Here is a 21,165-nt window from a genome sequence, read left to right as displayed (position 1 = left end):
AAAAGGTAATACATAACCCCTGGGGCGCCTGGGTGGCTCAGTCGTTGAGCCTCTGCCTTCGGCTCAGGTCGTGATCCCAGGGTCCTGGGATTGAGCCCCACGTCGGGCTCCCTGCTCGGCGGGAGGCCTACTTCTCCCTCTCCCGCTCCCCCTGCTTGTGTTCCCTCTCTTGCTGTGTCTCTCTCTGTCAAGTAAATAAATAAAATCTTAAAAAAAAAATAAAAAATAAAAGTAATACATAACCCCTTCGTACAATAGTAGTCCCATTACCCTATCTTATGGGTGGGGGAACAAGCACAAAGAAGTTAAGTAATTGGTTTTGTCACATTGTTACAAGGGACAGAGTCAGGCTGAACATGAAACGTGCAGTATGCATTCATGCATACAATCATGGTGTCTGCCTCTTAGGTGTGAGAGTAGCCTTGCTAGGTTTTACTCTTTAAAGCTAAGATACAGTTCCCAATAAACAGGAAGGCATGCTCATCCCTACATAAGATAAACAAGGTGTGGACAGCTTGGAGATTCTTCTGAGGAATCAGGATTAAGCAGCTACAAATCTTAAATACAGCAGAGGCCAGCTTCCTTGTTCAATTGCGTGTGAGATGTCACAGTTTATAAACTATGAAATATTCAGCCATACACACACAAAGCAAAATACTCAAGGTGAAGAGTAAAATTACCTCTGTCTTCCCACAAACGGTGCCATCGTAGGTGCTTTCCAGGCTACCAGCTGGAGGTCGAGGCCAAAAGTGCTCGAGTTTCGCATTGCCTTTAGCTCTCCTGCTGAAATGGGAGATTTCCCGTATGGCAGCCTGATGCCACATGGAGGTGTCCCAGCGGTGTCAGCAGGCTGGAGGTCTCACTTGCGCAGAACCCTGTTGTGTTACCTGTGACTTTTTGTAACTTGGGAAGTGTTCGGGGTTGCCTTTACATTTGAGGAACGAAGCAGATATTCCTCATCAAACTGCACTTCGAAAATTATTATGAGGAAAAGGGCCCTTTCTGCTAGGATGCTTGGCCATATGTGTGGCATGTAATCCTTTCTTGCCATACGCAGTGGAGACCTCAGTAGGTACTGTGAAAAATACCTATTGAAATTCTCATTTTGCATTCCAGTATTGAACAAATTTTTCTGAAAATGTAATATCCAAAGTTAAGAATAATGTAGAAATCCTGACAGAGGATGACCATATTCTCTTTGTATTTACCTAAAATCATTTGGCCCACCAGTTTTAAAGTATATAAATATTCATACTTTGTCAAACTGGGGTCAAGTTATTTTTCAAAATAAGAAAATTAAATGAAGCTCTAATAATAAAAACAAAAGTAACACATGCTTATTGCAGAACAGTTAGAAAACACAAGAAAGTATAAAGAAGACATTTACCTATAGCCCGCTACTGAGAAAAACTGCTATAAACTGTTAATGTCTTACTGACAGCGTTTCCATCTTGCAGGTATCGGCAGAGCGTAGAGTGGGCCGCAGAGCTCATGCAAAGACAGGGGCAAGAGGGGAGTACAGTGCAGAAAATCCTCCAGGATTACACAAAGCCACTCGAGCATCCTGGTATAAAAAGGAATAAAGAAGTTCAGTGGCATGATGAGCAGAACTCTGAAACGGTTTCTGAAATGGAAGGTTCCGCAGATAGAGAGGAACTTCCTGTGATGAATGGGGATGTGGGAAAGTCAGTTGGCAGGGACGGTCCCAGCAAGCCATCAGACCGCCTGCAGGAGGGCCCTGGGCCTGACCTGCTCGCTCCAAACGGCTTGGATGAATCTGTGGTGGAGGTTCGCAGGCTGCAACACCACCCCCTGCCCCAAGTTCCTTGTGGCAAAGAAGACGTTCTCCTCCCCCTACCTGACACTCAGCCTGAGGACAGGAGCCAGCAAGCGGGTCTCCTCTGCACTGGAGAGAAGGGGCCTGGTGATGAGTTCATGCTGGTGGAGGAAGATGTGTATGATGTGAACGAGAAGGACTGTGCCCCAAGTGAAGAAGTAAGTATAGCCAACCCTTGAACAACAGGGGTTCAGGCTGCATGGATCCACTTATACACGGATTGGTGTTTTGGGGTTTTTTTGATAAATATAGTACAATACTGTAAATGTGTTTTCTCTGCCATATGATTTTCTTAATATTTTTTTCTCTAGCTTACTTTATTGTAAGAATGTAGCATATAATACTTACATAAAATATGTGATGATCAGCTGCTTATGTTGTTGGCTTCCAGTTAACAGTAGGCCATTAGTAGTTAAGTTTTGAGGGAATCAGAAGTTATACACGGATTTTCTGTGGCAGGAAATCAGCGCCTCTAACCCCCGCGTTGTTCAAGGATCAACTGAAGAAGAAAATAACTCACTTCCTCCAGAGCCATCTGTTTCTGGCCCATGGCATATGTGGGCTAGCCAGGATGCCCCTTACTCAGAACTGGTAGCAAGCCCACATTAAGTGCCCAGTGTATGTGAGAGGTGGTGAGACCCGCGGGGGCTAGCCAGCAGGCACTGGGTCCCAGCCCTGGTGGCTCAGTGGCTGTGAGCGCTATTTCTACTAAAACCTCAAAGTTTGTGAATAACTTAACTTTAAAAAAATGTGTAAATCAAAGCAGGTACAATAATCTTTCCCTTGGGTGGGAGAAAAAGAAGTGTTGTGGTAATTACACATAGTCTTGAGTGTAGCTGTGGTGCGGGGGGTCTTGGGTAGGGAGATCAGCCAGCACAGGAGAAGCACTGGGAAGATCAAGAGCCATTCCACTGAGGGGTGCACAGTCAGAGACAGTTGCCGTAGACTTATCTGTAATACCTAAAAATGAGCAAGTCTAATGGCTAAGTAGTATGTGAAACACCTGTCTGAGGAAATATTATCTAGCCTTTAGAATGGGGTTTATGAAGCCTGATAAAGAAGCTAGGCCCACACTTGTGAGGTGCAGGTGGGTGAAAAGAAGTACATAAATTCAGCTAGCGAAAGGATCACAACTGTGGGAAAAATTCATGGGGAACATAGAAAGGAAGTAAATCAAAATGGTAATAGTAGAAACCTAAAACTTCTTTTTCCACATAATAATAAAAAAATATTTTTAACGTATTAGTCCAATAAATGTGAATCTGTGAAATTTGTAAGAAAAATGTTTGTTTTAAAATGCAGTCTGCTCTATGTAGTATGTAGTGTTTCCATTTGTTCTGTATGTATTTTATTTCTTTTCAGTTGGCACCAAAAAAGAGATTAGTATGCAGAAGAAATCCATATAGGATCTTGGAGTATTTGCAACTTAGCCTAGAAGAGGTACGTTTCCTGCATGTTACTTTTTCAGCTCTTGGTCTCAGGGCCCAGGCAACCTGTAATGCGGTCCACTTGTAAATGCAATTCTGTATGTGATTCAGTAATTACTGAGTATTCAGTAATTGAACATTACAAATGGTATTGAAATGACCATAGGCAGCTTCCAAAGTAGACCAGCCTAAATTTCACTCCTTAGCCTTCATTTCATTAAGTCTAAGATTATGAGGGGTCTTCCTCTATCATGAGATACAGTTTATATACCATACCATTCACCCATTTTAAGTGTATAGTTTGTGGTTTTTAGTGTATTCTTGGAGTTTCACCAGCTTTTAATAAGTTATGATGCATGCTTCAAGTCATGTCATGGCTGCTAATTACATAAATGGATTCTAGGTATTTCCTTCTGCAGAATTACTAACACATGTTCTCTTAATGCAATAGCTGCATTCCCAAAAGTTAACTGAAAGTGACTTTCTAAAAACTGCATCATAAATTTTCCCTCTGATTTAGAGTTCCTCCATCCTGTGTTCATGTGTTCAGGCCCTCCTTTGCTTTTGTTTATACTGTGCACAGAAATGTCCTTTCTGCCCTGGAGGATTGCACCCCTCCCTCAGTCTCGTGTTCTTCCTCTCCCGGAGCACTCCTGCTTGTCTTTGATAGCTCCTGCAGAGGCTAGCACTGTTCTCCGTGTAGACATGGATCTCAGGGAGTGCTTGTTGACTGCATCCACGTTGGTAACTTCGTGGGCCCATCCACAGAGAAGTAGTTGTGTCTCCATGTTCTCTGGATTTCCTTGTCTGTACTTCCTTGCAGTGAGGCCAAACGTACAAAGAACAGACTGTGGGACCAGGAAAGGATGTTTGGACTTATTTACTACATCTCCTCGTTCTACAAATGAGACAGCTGAGTCTGTTGTCGAAGACAGTAACCACTAGCCACATGTGACTATTTAAACTAATTAAAATTGAGCAAAATTCAGAATTCTGCTTCTCAATTGTGCCAGCTACATTTCAAACACTGAGCAGCCGCAGGTGGACAGTGGTGACGTATTGGACAGCATAGGTGTAGAACATTATCATCATAGGAAGTTTTCTGCTGGACAACACCGTAGATACCCCTTTTCTAGGTGCTTGAGCTCTCTGGGCCTTGATTTCTTCTCTATATAATGAGGGTTACAGAATACCTTGTTCATAAGATCTGGGAATTAACTACCCCATGTAATAGGCTCAGCACAGTGCCAGATACATATAAACGCTCAGTAAGTGTTAGTGCCTGCTTTTCTTGTTATCATTATTAAATTACTTGTAAATGCTATTAAGTAGCTAGTTGGAACCTTTTCTTTTGCAATCAATATTTTGCAAAAATGTTCATTGGGTACTTACTCTATGCCAGGCACTGGGCTAAGTACTAACAATACAGAAGTAAACAGAATATGGCTCTGGTCCTAAAGATAGCCCAGGAAACAATTACGTTCCATGTGGTCTTGTGCCAGTGTTGCTCCTTTAGTATCCTTGTACCCAGTGTCTGACGTCTGTCACGTGCTTAATAATTATTTGTTAAATGGATGCATATAAGATGGGGAATTTGCACAGAAACTGGTAGAGTCCAAAGGGATGTGAGCTAGCTGGAAAGACTTCACAGAGTCAGTGATATCTGTAGATGTTAAAAGATAAATGGGGGGGGGGCGCCTGGGTGGCTCAGTCGGTTAATCGTCTGCCTTCGGCTCAGGTCATGATCCCAGAGTCCTGGGATCGAGCCCCGCATCGGGCTCCCTGCTCCACGGGAAGCCTGCTTCTCCCTCTCCTACTACCCCTGCTTGTGTTCCCTCTCTCACTGTGTCTCTCTCTGTCAAATAAATAAATAAATAAATAATCTTTAAAAAAAAAAAAAGATAAATAGGGGATTGCCAGTTGGACACTGGACAGCATAGGCTCTTTCATGCAGCTCAGCCCTGGATGGCAACACGGGAGGGCTAGATTGTGACAGCATATCTACAAGTATGTACCAGGGTCTGACCTGGTCCTGGCGGCACTGGGGTACCGCGGGCGCTACGTCAGAGAAGGGCAGGTACTGGAGCTGGCATCAGTAGGAGGCTGGGCTGGAGGGCTGAGGCCAGGAGGGCCTGGCCAGTATCTCAGCTCTGGGAGGTGGCAGCCGTAGGCAGAGAGAGAGCATTAGGTGCCAACCTCACTGTTCCAGTAGGTCCAGTTGTGTTCCATGCGATGCTTTTTACTGACAAAAAAAAAGGTGTTGCTGTCTGCTGCTCTCTCCCAAACACTCCCTGAAGAAAGACAAAAGTAATGGAAAGTAGATGAGGTTGCTCTGCACTCTTGGAAGCTGTTTGGTTTCTGAGGACATTCCAGAGAGGTGTTGCAGTTTTCAGGGAATGTGCAATTAAACCTAGCTCTGCCTCTCAGGTCTGTTTTGGCAGATTTCCTCTGAATGAATCACCTGTGTTTGGTGCACCACTTGTACAGTTTAATGTGTTTCCATAAATATCCATCAGGAACACGGGCAGCCCTTCTGTGGTGATTCAGAGCAGTTCTTTCTGGGCCTTGGGAATGATAATACCACAGCTGACTTAAAGATCTGTCTCTTAGAAATCTGTTACTGAGAACTGTTTTTCCATTATGATGCTTTGGGACCTAACTAGATTTAGTGATGACATTAAAACCATCATTAAACTCTCCCATTAGTAAAAACTTACTAATGAGATCTCAAGGGACATAATCACCTACCTCTACAAGTATGTACCAGGGGTCTGACCTGGTCCTGGCAGCACTGGGGCACCGGTGCAGAAAGGCCCCAGTCTTCTGATGATTTAATTCTAAATAAAGCCAACTCAGTTGAATTAAGATCCACTCCATCTGTAAAAAGTGCCTACGAGCAGTTTGTGTATATTCATAAAAGCCATTTATTTTAGGCCAATAAATATTAATGAGGCATTGGTTTCATCAGTTCTTAGAGAAACCTGTGTTTACTGATAATGGAAAGTTTCTGAAGAACTTAAATTCTAACAGACACCGGGAAGGAGTCTCTTGCTTGGCAAGGAGAGGATTGAACTTTTGCAGGCTACAGTATCTAAATGGTGTTTTAAAAGGAGGGGAAACTAAAATGAATTGAGCAGTTAGGTACTTTGCATAGCCTTTTAAAATTTTTATGAGACTTAATCCCATTAGATCTTTAATAAGGCATTTTCATCCCCATTTTGTAGATGAGGTACGAGAGCTTAAGTGACACTTCCAAGGGCATAGCTGTTAATGAAGATTTCAGCCCAGCTCTGCCAAATCCCAGAGTTCATCCTCCCTGTCGCCCCGTTCAGAACCAAGAAGTGACAGCTGGGAGAAGTTGAAAGGGGAAGCACTTGGCTGTTTGAGGACCCAAGTTTGTCTTCTCCGTGGCGCCTTCTGGCCACCATCTGTGTGCATCCGAGAAACAGTGGTACTCTGCATTAGTGAGTTGTGTGCCACAGGAAGACAAAAGGTCAAAATAAGAATGTAGGACTCCTGGGAAGGCTGTCACCAGTAGCTGCAAGGGACTGTGGGGCATATAGCATCCACCTGAGGAGAAAGGAGCTGGCGAGCCAGGCCTGCAGAGACCTGCTCTCGGTGACTCTGGCAGTGTCCTAAACTCAGGGTCCATTCTCTCCGCACAAGCACTGAGCAGATGCCATGTGCTAGAACCCCTCCCGGGCCAGGGGAGTGGCAGGCAGAGTTTCTGCTCTCATAGAGTTCACATTCAAGTTGGAGAGATGTATGTAAGAAAGATCTTTTCAGACAAAAGTGTTTTGAAGAAGATGATCAGGATGAGGGTTGCTTAACGAGGGTGGAGGGGAAGACCTCTCCAAAAAGTGACTTTTGAGTCTGGGGCAGAATGTGCCAGATCCTGGAGTAGCACTTACGAAGATAAAGGCAGGAATGAGCTTAGTGTGTTCAGGGGCAGACATGGAGCCAACATGGCCAGAAAGAGTGGTGGTCAGATTTCACAGGGACTGGAGGCAGTGGGAAGCAAAGTGCCGTGAAGCCTTCTGGAGGGTTTTAGTCATGGGAGCCACGTGGTCTTCACGTGGGAAAAAGCTCTGGCTGCCGTGGAGAATGCATGGAGCGGAAAGGCCTCTGAGAAGTCCAGGCGGGGAGTGGTGGCTAGGACCCAGAGAAGTGGGGTCACCTGCATCTTCAGAGAAGCTCTAGGTTTAGAGCTGAGTGAAACTAAAGTGGTAGTTCTCAAGCCACTTTACTCTCTTAAAAATTATTGAAGATCCCAGGAACATCTTTATGTGAATTATATCTGTCACTGTTTACCAAATCGGAAATTAAAACAAAATTTAAATATTTGTTCTTTAATTCATTTTAAGATAATGATGATAAATCCATCATACATTAACATAAGTAAAATTTTATGAAAAGTAACTATATTCTTTCAAAACAGAACAAATTCAGTGAGAAGAATGGCAGTTTTTCGCTTCTGCCAGTCACCTTACGGTCTGGCTTTATAGAAGTCAGCTGGATGCCCAAATCTGCTTCTGTATTCAGTCCGTTGTGATACCACATGTCTTGGAGCCTCTGGAGACAATGAGCAGGAACAAGGCAAATACTGTGTTATTATCATGAAATAGTTTTGACCTGGAGACCTCCGGAAAGGGTCTTGGGGTCTCCAAGATCCCCAGACCACACTTTGAGAACCACTGCTGTAAAGAGAAGTGCCATGAGATATAGCCAGGAGAAAATGACGGGGTGGGTTCAGGCAATTCCTGGGGATCAGAAAGCTATTTCTCGTTGCTGCTTGAAACCCCGTACACTTCCATAGCCTGTGCTCTCTTAAATCCTCTTGTGGTTTGTTCCTGTACGTGCTGGGGCAGTGAGGAAGCAAGCTAAGTAAGCCCTGGTCGTTCGTACCATGCTGTTGAACAAAAATGTGCAGGCTCAGGGCTGAGGACCGCATCTCTGTCGCCACACTATGTAAGAGGGCCCTCGTCTGTGCCACGTGGTGGCAGCAGCAGAATGGTTTTCGTTTGGTTATAATCTTCTGTCCTCATGTTTATAAAGAAACTACCCCAGTTTTACTGATACCACCATTTAGCCACTACGACACACCAATGTCTCATATAAGTCTGTTTAAGTGTAAACGTGGATCCTATCCCCCCTCTACAAATAGAGTGAACAGCAGGGCCTGTTTGGTGGTATTGATGCTTGGCGTTGTCTTACTTTTATCAGAAAGCAGTTGGGGCACCTGGCTGGCTCAGTTGGTGTCAAGTATATGACTCTTGATCTTGGGGTTGGGAGTTCAAACCCCACGCTGAGTGTAGAGATTACTAAAAAAAATAAACTTAAAAAAAAAAAAGCTATTTTGGGGCTCCTGTGTGGCTCAGTCAGTTAAGAGTCTGCCTTCAGCTCAGGTCGTGGCCCCAGGGTCCTGGGATCGAGCCCCACAGTGGGCTCCCTGCTCAGTGGGGAGTCTGCTTCTCCCTCTGCCTCTCCCCCTGCTTGTGCTCGCTCGCTCTCTCTGTCAAATAAATAAATAAGATCTTTAAAAAAAAAAAAGCTATTTTTATTTCTATCTAAGTGTGATTTTACTCAGCTACAACTGACTTCCTTTGCTTTTCCTCCTGCCTTCCCATGCAAGTAAAACACATTACTGTATAATGAAGTTCATGGAAGGATAGGGATTAATAGGAAATCACTTTACAACAAGGGTTGTAACTCATGTTTTGTTATGCAAGCCAAATCTACACTGCCCAGTTTTCACAAATTTCTATATTTCTTTGTGTAAATTTTTTTCTCAATTTGATATGGTTATTTAATTTTACAGAGGAAAATCTAATGAGGAAAGGTTTCTATTATTACAACTATTTACATCATTTTTCAGTTTAGCTATGTGGTTTTTAAGAGGAAATACATGGAAAATATACAAATACTTTGTTTTTTACTGATTTTTAATCAATTTGTCACTTTCATATTTTCTTAGAGTTTTTTAATCCTTAAAATTTGCATGAACCATTTATGTTAAAAATATGTGACCATTTTTTGAAGATGATTTAGGGACATTAATTTGTACTTAAGGCAAAGAGAAATCAATCTGTAAAATAATTTCTTAAGAATGTGGGACAGTTTCTAATGAACATTTTCTGCTTGCTCTGTTTTTAGGCCTTTTTCCTGGTCTATGCTCTGGGATGTCTGAGTATTTACTATGAGAAGGTAAGATCTTATATTTAAATAAAATCCACTGAAAATTTTCCTGGTGTTGAAAGCAGGCTGTAGTAATTTTCATATTGCTGTAATACAAATGCACCTACTTTCACTGAATAAAATTGGAATTGAATTTTTTCTCTAGGGTTAGGCTTTGGGCCCTGGATTGGGATTTTTTTTGGGGGGGTAAGATTTTATTTATTTGTTTGAGAGAGAGAGAGAGCACGTGCAAGTGGGGGGGAGGGGAGAGGAAAAGGGGAGAGAGAATCCCAAGCAGACTCCATGCTGAGTGTGGATCCCGATGTGGGGCTCAATCTCACCACCCTGAGATCATGACCTGAGCCAAAATCAAGAGTGACATGGTTAACCAACTCAGCCACCCAAGGCACCCCCTGAATTGGGATTATTAAGGCAGAAGCCAGCTTTGACTCTTTCAGATTGAAATTCATTCCCAGAGACTAGGAGAAGAGCAATATCTTAAATGATGATCAGGAAATTGGTATCAGAACAGTACTAAAAATTAAAACTGCCAGTGTTCAGTGCCTGCTTCGGTAAAGGCTGTGTGTTGTTGGGTACCTTTCAGGCGGTACTTCTCATCCTTGCCTCTGCCTGGTAGGAATTCTACAGATCAGGTAAATGAGGCTCAGAGGAAGTAAGTAATTCACCCAAGGTCACACAGCTAGTCTGGTTAGAATTAGTACTTGAAACTATATGAAGGTATCTCCAAAGCCTGTGAGTCTGTACTGTAGCCTGCTGCCCTTAGAAGAAAGTTCCACGAGAAGCTGACACCATTGCTTACCTTCTGGTAGAGGCTTTGGGGGCCTGGACACACAGGTAGAAAGGGAGACTTCACTGTACATTTTTATACTTTGTGAATTTGGACCATGTGAATATAATACCTATTCCAAATAATTCAAATGAATTAAAAAGAGAAAGGTAAGCAGAACAATAAATAGAACAGAGAAAGCATATTTTGTTCTGTTCTTGGAAGTACATAATTTTATCATTCATCAAATTCTAATTATATAAATTCTCTTTAAGAGTATTCCAGTGGTTTGAAAATAGCTATCAGCTGATAGGTGACTCATTTTCCCAGATGGTGGCCATTCTTAGCCCACCTTGCCTCCCCTCCTGGGTCTTAGCTGAAATTCTCGAGAATATTCCACTGCTACCTAGAATCCTCAGCCTCTGAAACATGATGGGCGCTCCATATTGGAAGTTCAGCCTTCCCTACAAGACCGTTGCTTAATACAGGGGAGCTGCATGTTTCCTTGCTTTGGGATTTAAAGGCCACACATGTATGGGGTTTCTACCTTAGGAACAATTTTAAAAAGAAGGAGAAGAAGAAGAAGAAAAGAAGAAAAAAACTCTAGCTCATTTTTACGGATTTAAAGTCTCAGGCTGAGACAAACTGAGCAGGTCTCATTGACTGAGCCCTAAACCAGCCGGAGAATTGAATGTTCTCTAACCAAGCCATTCTCCGTCTCTTCATATCCTTTGTTAGGAACAAAATTCTCTTTGAAGCAGTTAGATTATTCATTTAAGCCATGAGATAAATTCTCTAGTTTCAAAGACTAAATGGGGTGTCTTTTTTTTTAAGCTTTTACAAAATTATGTTTTGGTTTTTCTGAATGTGGCCTGACGTACAGTAGCTACTCGCCTGGGTCACTGAAATGTTTGGAATGTGCTGCCCTCTGGCTATGGTGGACTTGTCACACTCGAGCACCCGGCACATGCTCATTCCTCTGCCCGGAGGAATTGTGTGTGTTCTTGTGCAGCCCCCCCACTGCCCCCAGGTTCCCCCACACTCCCGCCGGTCCCCCCGCTGCCCCCTTCCACTTGGCTGCTTCCTCCTCATCTCAGACATTGCTGTTGCAGGGAGGCCTTTCCCAGAGCAGTGCTGCCTCATAGACGTGAATATAAGCCTCAGACAAGAGCCACATGCATTGTCTTAAATTTTCTGGTAGCCGCATTGAAGGGGTTAAAAGAAAAAAGTCATATTATTTACAGAGTTTCTTTAACTCAACATATCATTCTTGTTTTCCTACCAAGTCTTTGAAATTCAGTGTGTATTTTCCACCTGAGGCACATCTCCCTTCCAGACCGTGTCTGGTGCTGCCACACTGGACAGCACAGGCCTAGGTCCTCTGTGAAGTCCCTCCATCATGGGCGCTGTGTGTGTTGACTGCTTCGGTGCCACACCTGGTGTAGATATCAGTTCACTGGCTGAATGAAAAGCGAATACATACATAATAATGCCCTTTTTTTCTCTCACCAACATTAGGAGCCTTTAACAATCATGAAGCTCTGGAAAGCTTTCACGGTAGTTCAGCCCACATTTAGGACTACGTACATGGCATACCATTACTTCCGAAGCAAGGGCTGGGTGCCCAAAGTGGGACTTAAGTATGGGACAGATTTACGTAAGTACTTCTTTACTTGGTAGAACGCTGATTCTCACACCAGAGTTTGCAGCAGATCCCAAGGTGAAAACTGAATTGGTAATATGTGCTGTTGCTGATTTTTTTTCTAAGATGATACCTTCATTTTGGCTTAGATAAAAATATTTGGGTTGGGGTGGAGGGTTTTCCAGAAAGAGTGAAAAGGAAGTCTAAGGGGAAAGCCTGGAGATAGATGCCTGTAGCCCCAAGTATTCAGGTTTTCCTCTCACCTGCTCTATAATTTGAGAAAAGAGTTTTATATCCCCCACTCCCCTCCTCTCATTAGCCAGGTGATCGTGTGATATAGGGCAGTGCCTTATCCTCCAGGCCTCAGTGCTCATCTGGCAAATGAGAATAATCATACTATTGTAATAATGCCAGCTGTCCTTTGTTGAGCACTTACTGTGTGTCAAGCATTTTAAAATTCATTATCTCATTTAATCCCTAAAGCAATCCTATGCAGTGGATACTCTTTTTATTCTATTTTTTTTTTTCTGATGTGGAGATGGCAGTTGTGTCACTGCTAAGTCCCTCAAACTCATTTTCCACATCTGCTAAGCGAGGGTGCTTCCTGGATGTTCAGAATTGTGGGGCTCAAACAAAAATATCAAGCTATTTGAGAAGTCATGGCCCTTGAGGTCTTGTGAGCTGTGTCATTTGCTTGTTTCATGTGTTTTGAGCCTTTTTTTAATACACAAAGCCAATTCAATCTTTTAAATCTTTAAATACTCTAAAATTGTGCTTAACCTGAAATCATAGGATAGTCTTCAGGAGACCCCAGCATAAAATAATTGTGTTTGTAGATTGGTATGTTTTTCTGGGTCAAGAGTCCACCACTTTCGTTAAATTCTCAAGTGGGGAGGGAGGGTGTCAGCAGTCCAAAATAAAGGTTAAGAATTTCCTAACCCTCTAAGATAAATGGTTTCTTTTGTTTCTTCCATGCCTGGATTTCAGGTACAGATATGCTAACTCAGGGTTAGCACACAAATGGTCAGGATTAGCTTGAGATTAGCTTGCTAGGTTTCCACATAATTGTGTTGGCCACAGTTCACGATGTTTAAATAAGTTATGTGCCTGTTTCATTTTCCTTCATTGGCTTCCCACCCTGTTCTCCTTTTCATACTCCTGTAAGAATAGCCTTTTGGTACAAATGCTTGGCAGGTCTTCCTCACCTTTCTCATTGTATGGGTGAAACTTGAGTTAGAATTTTCCATCGACAAGGCTGCAGGGATACTTCCAGAGGTGGCATGGGGCTAGTAAAGAGAGCTCTTTGGGTTCACAGCCAGGTCTACCTCTTTACTGTGTGACCTCAGGCAAGTTACTTTATCTCTCTGAGTGTCCATTTGCTCATCATATAACATGGATAACACCGGCTTTACAAAAAATAAATTAAAAATTGCAGGGTTTCAAGGGCCTTTGTTGAGTGTCTTCTAAGTATACCTCATCTCATGTATTTTCAATGCTAAGCCATATTTGTGGATGAAGAGTCATTTTTAAAACAAACCGCCTTATAGGGATGGTTGAAAGGACAGATTTTTTTAAAGAAATAAAACAACTGTTATATCCCAGCTCCCTGGAGGCCTTTGCCACAGCTGGGTCATATCATGTACTTTGAGTTTCTTGTATAATTAATGTGAGACCAGGTCTCTGGCCCAGCAGCAACATGAGGGGTGTCTTCACATTTCCTGCTTTAGCAGGAGTTCACAAGCAGTGCTAGACCAGGGTAAGAGGAACAGCGAGCATCCTGGGGTGCCTGGCTGGCTCAGCCAGTGGAGTATGCAACTCTTGATCTCGGGGTTGTAAGTTGAAACCCCACGTTGGGTGTAGAGATTACTTAAAAATAAAATCTTTAAAATAAAAAAAAAAAGAGGAACAGCTTCCTAAGCTTTTCCTCTTCTCTAGGCACAGCTGCTTGGTGCCTGCTGTTTTTTAACAATAATATTTTAATTTCGAGGTTCAGTGACCAAATCACACATACCCTAGAACTGTCAACACAGGTTAAGCCCAGGACATCCCCTCTTAACTATTGTTTCTGCTTATAGAGGTAATGACCCACGACAAAGGGCCATTATGAAATTCACATCTTATCAGGAAAACTCTTCCCCTTGAATAAGTCTTGTCAGTCACTTTTCATTCCAGGAGCCGTACTCGGAACAAATGATATGGATCTCAAATTGAGTGCAACTGCTGAGCTACTTGACTTTGATCACCCACTGGTGAAAACCAGATTAGAAACCAAGTGGGAGCCTTTTCTTACATTCCCCACCCAAAAGCTCCTGCAGCTGCTGGCTCTTACGGTGACCTGGCACCTTGCCTTTGTGTTTCTTCCCTCATCTTATTTAATCTTAATACTCCTGTGAGGCATGTGGCATTCGCCTCCTTTTATAAGACGCTGAGGAAATTATGGTTTAGAAGGGTCAAGGAAGTTGCCGAGGGTCCCACGGCAAGTAAGTGCGGAAATTTGCTCTGTCTGGGTCCAAGCTCCCTGTACTTCCACCACACTAAACTGCTGTTGCCAGCCAGAAAGCTGAAAACCAGCTCCAGATGTCTTTTTTTTTTCTGACACGTGCAGGTACTGGTTGATGTGACTTAAGATCTAGTTACTCCTTTTTTTTATCTTTAAATTTTTTATTGTTATCTTAATCACCATGCATTATATCATGTTTTTGATGTAGTGTTCCATGATTCATTGTTTGTGCATAACACCCAGTGCTCCACTCAGAACGTGCCCTCTTGAATACCCATCACCAGGCTAACCCATCCCCCTACCCTCCTCCCCTCTAGAACCCTCAGTTTGTTTTTCAGAGTCCATCATCTCTCATGTTCATCTCCCCCTCTGACTTACTCCCCTTCATTCTTCCCGTCCTGCTATCTTCTTTTTCTTTTTTCTTAACATGTTGCATTATTTGTTGCAGAAGTACAGATCTGTGATTCAACAGTCTTAAACAATTCACAGCGCTCACCATAGCACATACCCTACCCAATGTCTATCACCCAGCCACCCCATCCCTCCCACCCCCCACCACTCCAGCAACACTCAGTTTGTTTCCTGAGATTAAGAATTCCTCATATCAGTGAGGTCATATGATCATGTCTTTCTCTGATTGACTTATTTCACTCAGCATAACACCCTCCAGTTCCATCCATGTCGTTGCAAATGGCAAGATCTCATTCCTTTTGATGGCTGCATAATATTCTGTTGTGTATATATACCACCTCTTCTTTATCCATTCATCTGTCGATGGACATCTTGGCTCTTTCCACAGTTTGGCTATTGTGGACATTGCTGCTATAAACATTGGGGTGCATGTAACCCTTCGGATCACTACATTTGTATCTTTGTGGTAAATACCCAGTAGTGCAATTGCTGGATCATATGGTAGCTCTATTTTCAACTGTTTGAGGAACCTCCATACTGTTTTCCAGAGGGGTTGCACCAGCTTGCATTCCCACCAACAGTGTAGGAGGGTTCCCCTTTCTCCACATCCCCGCCAACATCTGTCGTTTCCTGACTTGTTAATTTTAGCCATTCTGACTGGTGTGAGGTGGTATCTCATGGAGGTTTTGATTTGGATTTCCCTGATGCCGAGCGATGTTGAGCACTTTTTCATGTGTCTGTTGGCCATTTGGATGTCTTCTTTGGAAAAATGTCTGTTCATGTCTTCTGCCCATTTCTTGTTTGGATTATTTGTTCGTTGGTGTTGAGTTTGATAAGTTCTTTATAGATTTTGGATGCTAGCCCTTTATCTGATATGTCATTTGCAAATATTTTCTCCCATTCTGTCGGTTGTCTTTTGGTTTTGTGGACTGTTTCTTTTGCTGTGCAAAAGCTTTTTATCTTGATGAAATCCCAATAGTTCATTTTTGCCCTTGCTTCCCTTGCCTTTGGCGATGTGTCTAGGAAGAAGTTGCTGCGGCTGAGGTCGAAGAGGTTGCTGCCTGTGTTCTCCTTTAGGATTTTGATGGACTCCTGTCTCACGTTTAGGTCTTTCAACCATTCGGAGTCTATTTTTGTGTGTGGTGTAAGGAAATGGTCCAGTTTCATTCTTCTGCATGTGGCTGTCCAATTTTCCCAACATCATTTGTTGAAGAGACTCTTTTTTCCATTGGACATTCTTTCCTGCTTTGTCAAAGATGAGTTGACCATAGAGTTGAGGGTCCATTTCTGGGATCTCTGTTCTGTTCCATTGATCTATGTGTCTGTTTTTGTGCCAGTACCATACTGTCTTGATGATGACAGCTTTGGAATAGAGCTGGAAGTCCGGAATTGTGATGCCGCCAGCTTTGCTTTTCTTTTTCAATACTCCTCTGGCTATTCGGGGTCTTTTCTGGTTCCATACAAATTTTAGGATTATTTGTTCCATTTCTTTGAAAAAAGTGGATGGTATTTTGATGGGGATTCCATTGGATGTGTAGATTGCTCTAGGTAGCATTGACATCTTCACAATATTTGTTCTTCCAATCCATGAGCATGGAATGTTTTTCCATTTCTTTGTGTCTTCCTCAGTTTCTTTCATGAGTATTTTATAGTTTCTGAGTGCAGATCCTTTGCCTTTTGGTTAGATTTATTCCTAGGTATCTTATGGTTTTGGGTGCAATTGTAAATGGGATCAACTTCTTAATTTCTTTCTCTTCTGTCTTGTTGTTGGTGTATAGGAATACCACTGATTTCTGTGCAATGATTTTATATCCTGCCACTTTACTGAATTCCTGTATGAGTTCTAGCAGTTTTGGGGTGGAGTCTTTTGGGTTTTCCACAGAAAGTATCATATCATCTGCAAAGAATGAGAGTTTGACTTCTTCTTTGCCGATTTGGATGCCTTTGATTTCTTTTTGTTGTCTGATTGCTGTGGCTAGGACTTCTAATACTATGTTGAATAGCACTGGTGATAGTGGACATTCCTGCCACGTTCCTGACCTCAGGGGGAAAGCTCTCAGTTTTTCCCCATTGAGAAAGATATTCACTGTAGGTTTTTCATAGATGGCTTTTATGATATTGAGGTGTGTACCCTCTATCCCTGTACTCTGAAGAGTTTTGATCAAGAAAGGATGCTGTACTTTGTCAAATGCTTTTTCTGCATCTATTGAGAGGATCATATGATTCTTATTTTTTCTTTTGTTAATGTATTGTATCACGTTGATTGATTTGTGGATGTTGAACCAACCTTGCAGCCCAGGGATAAATCCCACTTGGTTGTGGTGAATAATCCTTTTGATGTACTGTTGGATCCTATTGGCTAGTATTTTGGTGAGAATTTTTGCATCCCATGTTCGTCAAGGATATTGGTCTGTAATTCTCCTTTTTGGTGGGGTCTTTGTCTGGTTTGGGGATCAAGGTAATGGTGGCCTCATAAAATGAGTTTGGAAGTTTTCCTTCCATTTCTATTTTTTGGAACAGTTTCAGGAGAATAGGCATTAATTCTTCTTTAAATGTTTGGTAGAATTCCCCTGGGAAGCCATCTGGCCCTGGGCTTTTGTTTGTTGGGAGATTTTTGATGACTGCTTCGATTTCCCTAGTGGTTATAGGTCTGTTCAGGGTTTTCTGTTTCTTCCTGGTTCAGTTTTGGTATTTGATACATCTCTAGGAATGCATCCATTTCTTCCAGGTTATCTAATTTGCTGGCATAGAGTTGCTCATAATATGTTCTTATAATTGTTTGTATTTCTTTGGTGTTGGTCGTGATCTCTCCTCTTTCATTCATGATTTTGTTGATTTGGGTCATTTCTCTTTTTGATAAGTCTGGCCAGGGGTTTATCAATCTTGTTAATTCTTTCAAAGAACCAGCTCCTAGTTTCGTTGATCTGTTCTACTGTTCTTTTGGTTTCTATTTCATTGATTTCTGCTCTGATCTTTATTATTTCTCTTCTCCTGCTGGGTTTAGGCTTTATTTGCTGTTTTTTCTGTAGCTCCTTTAGGTGTAGGGTTAGGTTGTGTATTTGAGACCTTTCTTGTTTCTTGAGAAAGGCTTGTATTGCTATATACTTTCCTCTTGGGACTGCCTTTGCTGCATCCCAAAGATGTTGAACAGTTGTGTTTTCATTTTCATTTGTTTCCATGAATTTTTTTAATTCTTCTTTAATTTCCTGGTTGACCCATTCATTCTTTAGTAGGATGCTCTTTAGCCTCCATGTTTTTGAGTTCTTTCCAACTTTTCTCTTGTGATTGAGTTCTAGTTTCAAAGCACTGTGGTCTGAAAATATGCAGGGAATGATCCCAGTCCTTTGGTACCGGTTGAGACCTGATTTGTGACCTAGGATGTGATCAATTCTGGAGAATGTTCCATGGGCATTAGAGAAGAATGTGTATTCCATTGCTTTGGGATGGAATGTTCTGAATATGTCTGTGAAGTCCATTTGGTCCAGTGTGTCATTTAAAGTCTTTATTTCCTTGTTGATCTTTTGCTTAGATGATCTATCCATTTCAGTCGGGGCGTTAAAGTCCCCCACTATTATTGTATTGTTGATGTGTTTCTTTGCTTTTGTTATTAATTGCCTTATATAATTGGCTGCCCCCATATTAGGGGCATAGATATTTACAATTGTTAGATCTTCTTGTTGGATAGACCCTTTAAGTAGGATATAGTGTCCTTCCTCATCTCTTATTACAGTCTTTGGTTTAAAATCTAATTTGTCTGTTATAAGGATTTCCACCCCAGCTTTCTTTTGGTGTCCATTAGCATGGTAAATGGTTTTCCACCCCCTCACTTTCAATGTGGGGGTGTCTTTGGGTCTAAAATGAGTTTCTTGCAGACAGCATATCGATGGGTCTTGTTTTTTAATCCAATCTGATAGCCTGTGTCTTTTGATTGGGGCATTAAGCCCATTTACATTCAGGGTAACTACTGAAAGATAGGAATTTAGTGCCATTGTATTGCCTGTAAGGTGACTGTTACTGTATATTGTCTGTGTTCCTTTCTGGTCTATGCTGCTTTTAGGCTCTCTCTTTGCTTAGAGGACCCCTTTCAATATTTCTTGTAGGGCTGCTTTCATGTTTGCAAATTCCTTTAGTTTTTGTTTGTCCTGGAAGCTTTTTATCTCTCCTTCTATTTTCAGTGGCAGCCTAGCTGGATATAGTATTCTTGGCTGCATAGTTTTCTCGTTTAGTGCTTTGAATATATCATGCCAGTCCTTTCTGGCCTGCCAGGGCTCTGTGGATAGGTCTGTTGCCAGTCTAATGTTTCTGCCATTATAGGTTACATATCTGTTCTCCCAAGCTGCTTTCAGGATTTTCTCTTTGTCTCTGAGACTTGTAAGTTTTACTATTAGATGTCGGGGTGTTGACCTATTTTTATTGATTTTGAGAGGGGTTCTCTGTGCCTCCTGGATTTTGATGCCTGTTTCCTTCCCCACATTAGGGAAGTTCTCTGTTATAATTTGCTCCAATATACCTTCTTCCCCTCTCTTCTTCTTCTGGGATCCCAATTCTAATGTTTCGTCTCATGGTACCACTTATCTCTTGAATTCTGCCCTCGTGATCCAGTAGTTGTTTATCTCTCTTTTTCTCAGCCTCTTTATTTTCCATCATTTGGTCTTCTATATCACTGATTCTCTCTTCTGCCTCATTTATCCTAGCAGTTAGTGCCCCCATTTTTGATTGCACCTCATTAATAACCTTTTTGATTTTGACTTGGTTAGATTTTAGTTCTTTTATTTCTCCAGAAAGGGTTTCTCTAATAACTTTCATGCTTTTTTCAAGCCCAGCTAGTATCTTTAAAATCATCATTCTGAACTCTAGGTCTGACATCGTACCAATGTCCATATTGAGTAGGTCCCTGGCAGACGGTACTACCTCTTGTTCTTTTTGTTGAGGTGATTTTTTCTGTCTTGTCATTTTGTCCAGAGGAGAATAGATGAATGAGAGAACAAAATGCTAACAGGGTAACAACGTCCCCAGAAAATATACTCTAAACAAATCAGAAAAGACCTGAAACCAGGGGAAAAGAAAGGGAAAGAGAAAAAAAAAAAGAAAAAGAATAAAACAAACAAAAACAGAACAAAACAAAAAAAAACAGAATATGATCAGGCTGGTGCATAGATTAGCGCCACACACTAGATTTTGGGTGTATTTTGGTCTGTTAGAAGAAAGTGCCTCCCAAAATTTTAAAGGAAGAAAGACTTGTATATGTACAAAATAAGGGTTGATACGATGAAGCGATGGAATATGACTGTAAAGACGAAAATTATAAAAAATTTTATAAAAGGAATTGATAAGAAGTTGTTTGAAAAAAGAAAAAAGAGGATTTTAAAAAAAGAAAAAAAAGGGGGGAGAGAATGTGATCAGGCAGGAGACTAGAACAAAGCCATACACTAGAGATTTAGGGTATATTTTGATCTGTTAGAAGAAACTGTATCTCAAAATTTTAAGGAGAGAACAACTTATATATATATATGCCAAAAATAAGGGTAACTACTATGAAGGGATAGAATAACTCTAAAAATGAAAAATAAAAATGTTTTGGGCACCTGGGTGGCTCAGTCATTAAGCGTTTGCCTTCGGCTCAGGTCATGATCCCAGGGTCCTGGGATCAAGTCCCGCATCGGGCTCTCTGCTCGGCGGGAGGCCTGCTTCTCCCTCTCCCACTCCCCCTGCTTGTGTTCCTGCTCTCGCTCTCTCCCTCTGTCAAATAAATAAATAAAATCTTTAAAAAAGAAAAAAAGAAAAATGTTTTTTTAAAAAAGGGATTGATAAGATGTTGGTTGAAAAAGGGAAAAAGAAAAATTAAAAAAAAAACAGTTAAAAAATTAACTTTGAAAGACTAAAGAATCATGATAAAAAAGCCATGAATTCTATGTGCCTTTTTCCCCTAGCACTGGAGTTCTGCCGTTCTCATTGATTGGTAAACTTGGTCTTGGTTGACTGTTCTTGCTGATCTTCTGGGGGAGGGGCCTGTTGCTGTGGTTCCCTTTGCGGAGGCGGAATTGCCCCGCCCTTGCCGGTCTAGGCTAAGCAATCTGCTCAGGTTTGCTCTCGGGAACTTTTGTTCCCTGCAAGCTTTCCATACAGCTTTGGAGGACAACAGTGAACATGGCAGCCTCCCAATCTCCGCCCCAGAGGAGCCGAGAACTTGGGGCCCGCTCCTCAGTGCGCCCCCAGAGAAAAGCAGTCAATCACTCCCGTCTTCCGGGTCTCCAGCCGCACCCCGTGCTCCCCCGGCCTGTGACCGAGCATTTCTATCTCTGGCACCCAACCCTGTGTGGAGTCTCCAAACCCAGCAGATCCCTGCGGTGCGCTCCCACGCCGCTCCTCCCGGGGGAGGAAGGGGAG

The 21,165-nt window shown here is 42.2% G+C and overlaps 1 protein-coding gene across 2 annotated transcripts in view; it reads left to right on the top strand.

Moving 5' to 3' along the window:
- Nucleotides 1–21,165, top strand: part of TSEN2 (tRNA splicing endonuclease subunit 2) — a 47,269-nt gene that overhangs the window by 17,911 nt on the left and 8,193 nt on the right. For both annotated transcript variants that reach the window (XM_028101796.2, XM_028101797.2), the window contains exons 5-8: nt 1,458–1,995; nt 3,200–3,277; nt 9,418–9,468; nt 11,744–11,882. In XM_028101796.2, the coding sequence (XP_027957597.2) occupies nt 1,458–1,995; nt 3,200–3,277; nt 9,418–9,468; nt 11,744–11,882 (806 nt within the window). The remainder of the gene's footprint in view (nt 1–1,457; nt 1,996–3,199; nt 3,278–9,417; nt 9,469–11,743; nt 11,883–21,165) is intronic.

Source organism: Eumetopias jubatus, unplaced genomic scaffold (genome assembly GCF_037043125.1).
Source record: "Eumetopias jubatus isolate StellerSeaLion01/CBP00866 unplaced genomic scaffold, mEumJub1_p1.0 scaffold_1, whole genome shotgun sequence".
In the NCBI taxonomy this organism is placed as follows: domain Eukaryota; kingdom Metazoa; phylum Chordata; class Mammalia; order Carnivora; family Otariidae; genus Eumetopias; species Eumetopias jubatus.
The sequence above is the reverse complement of the archived record's forward strand: the minus strand, read 5'-3'. Positions and strand labels throughout refer to the sequence as shown.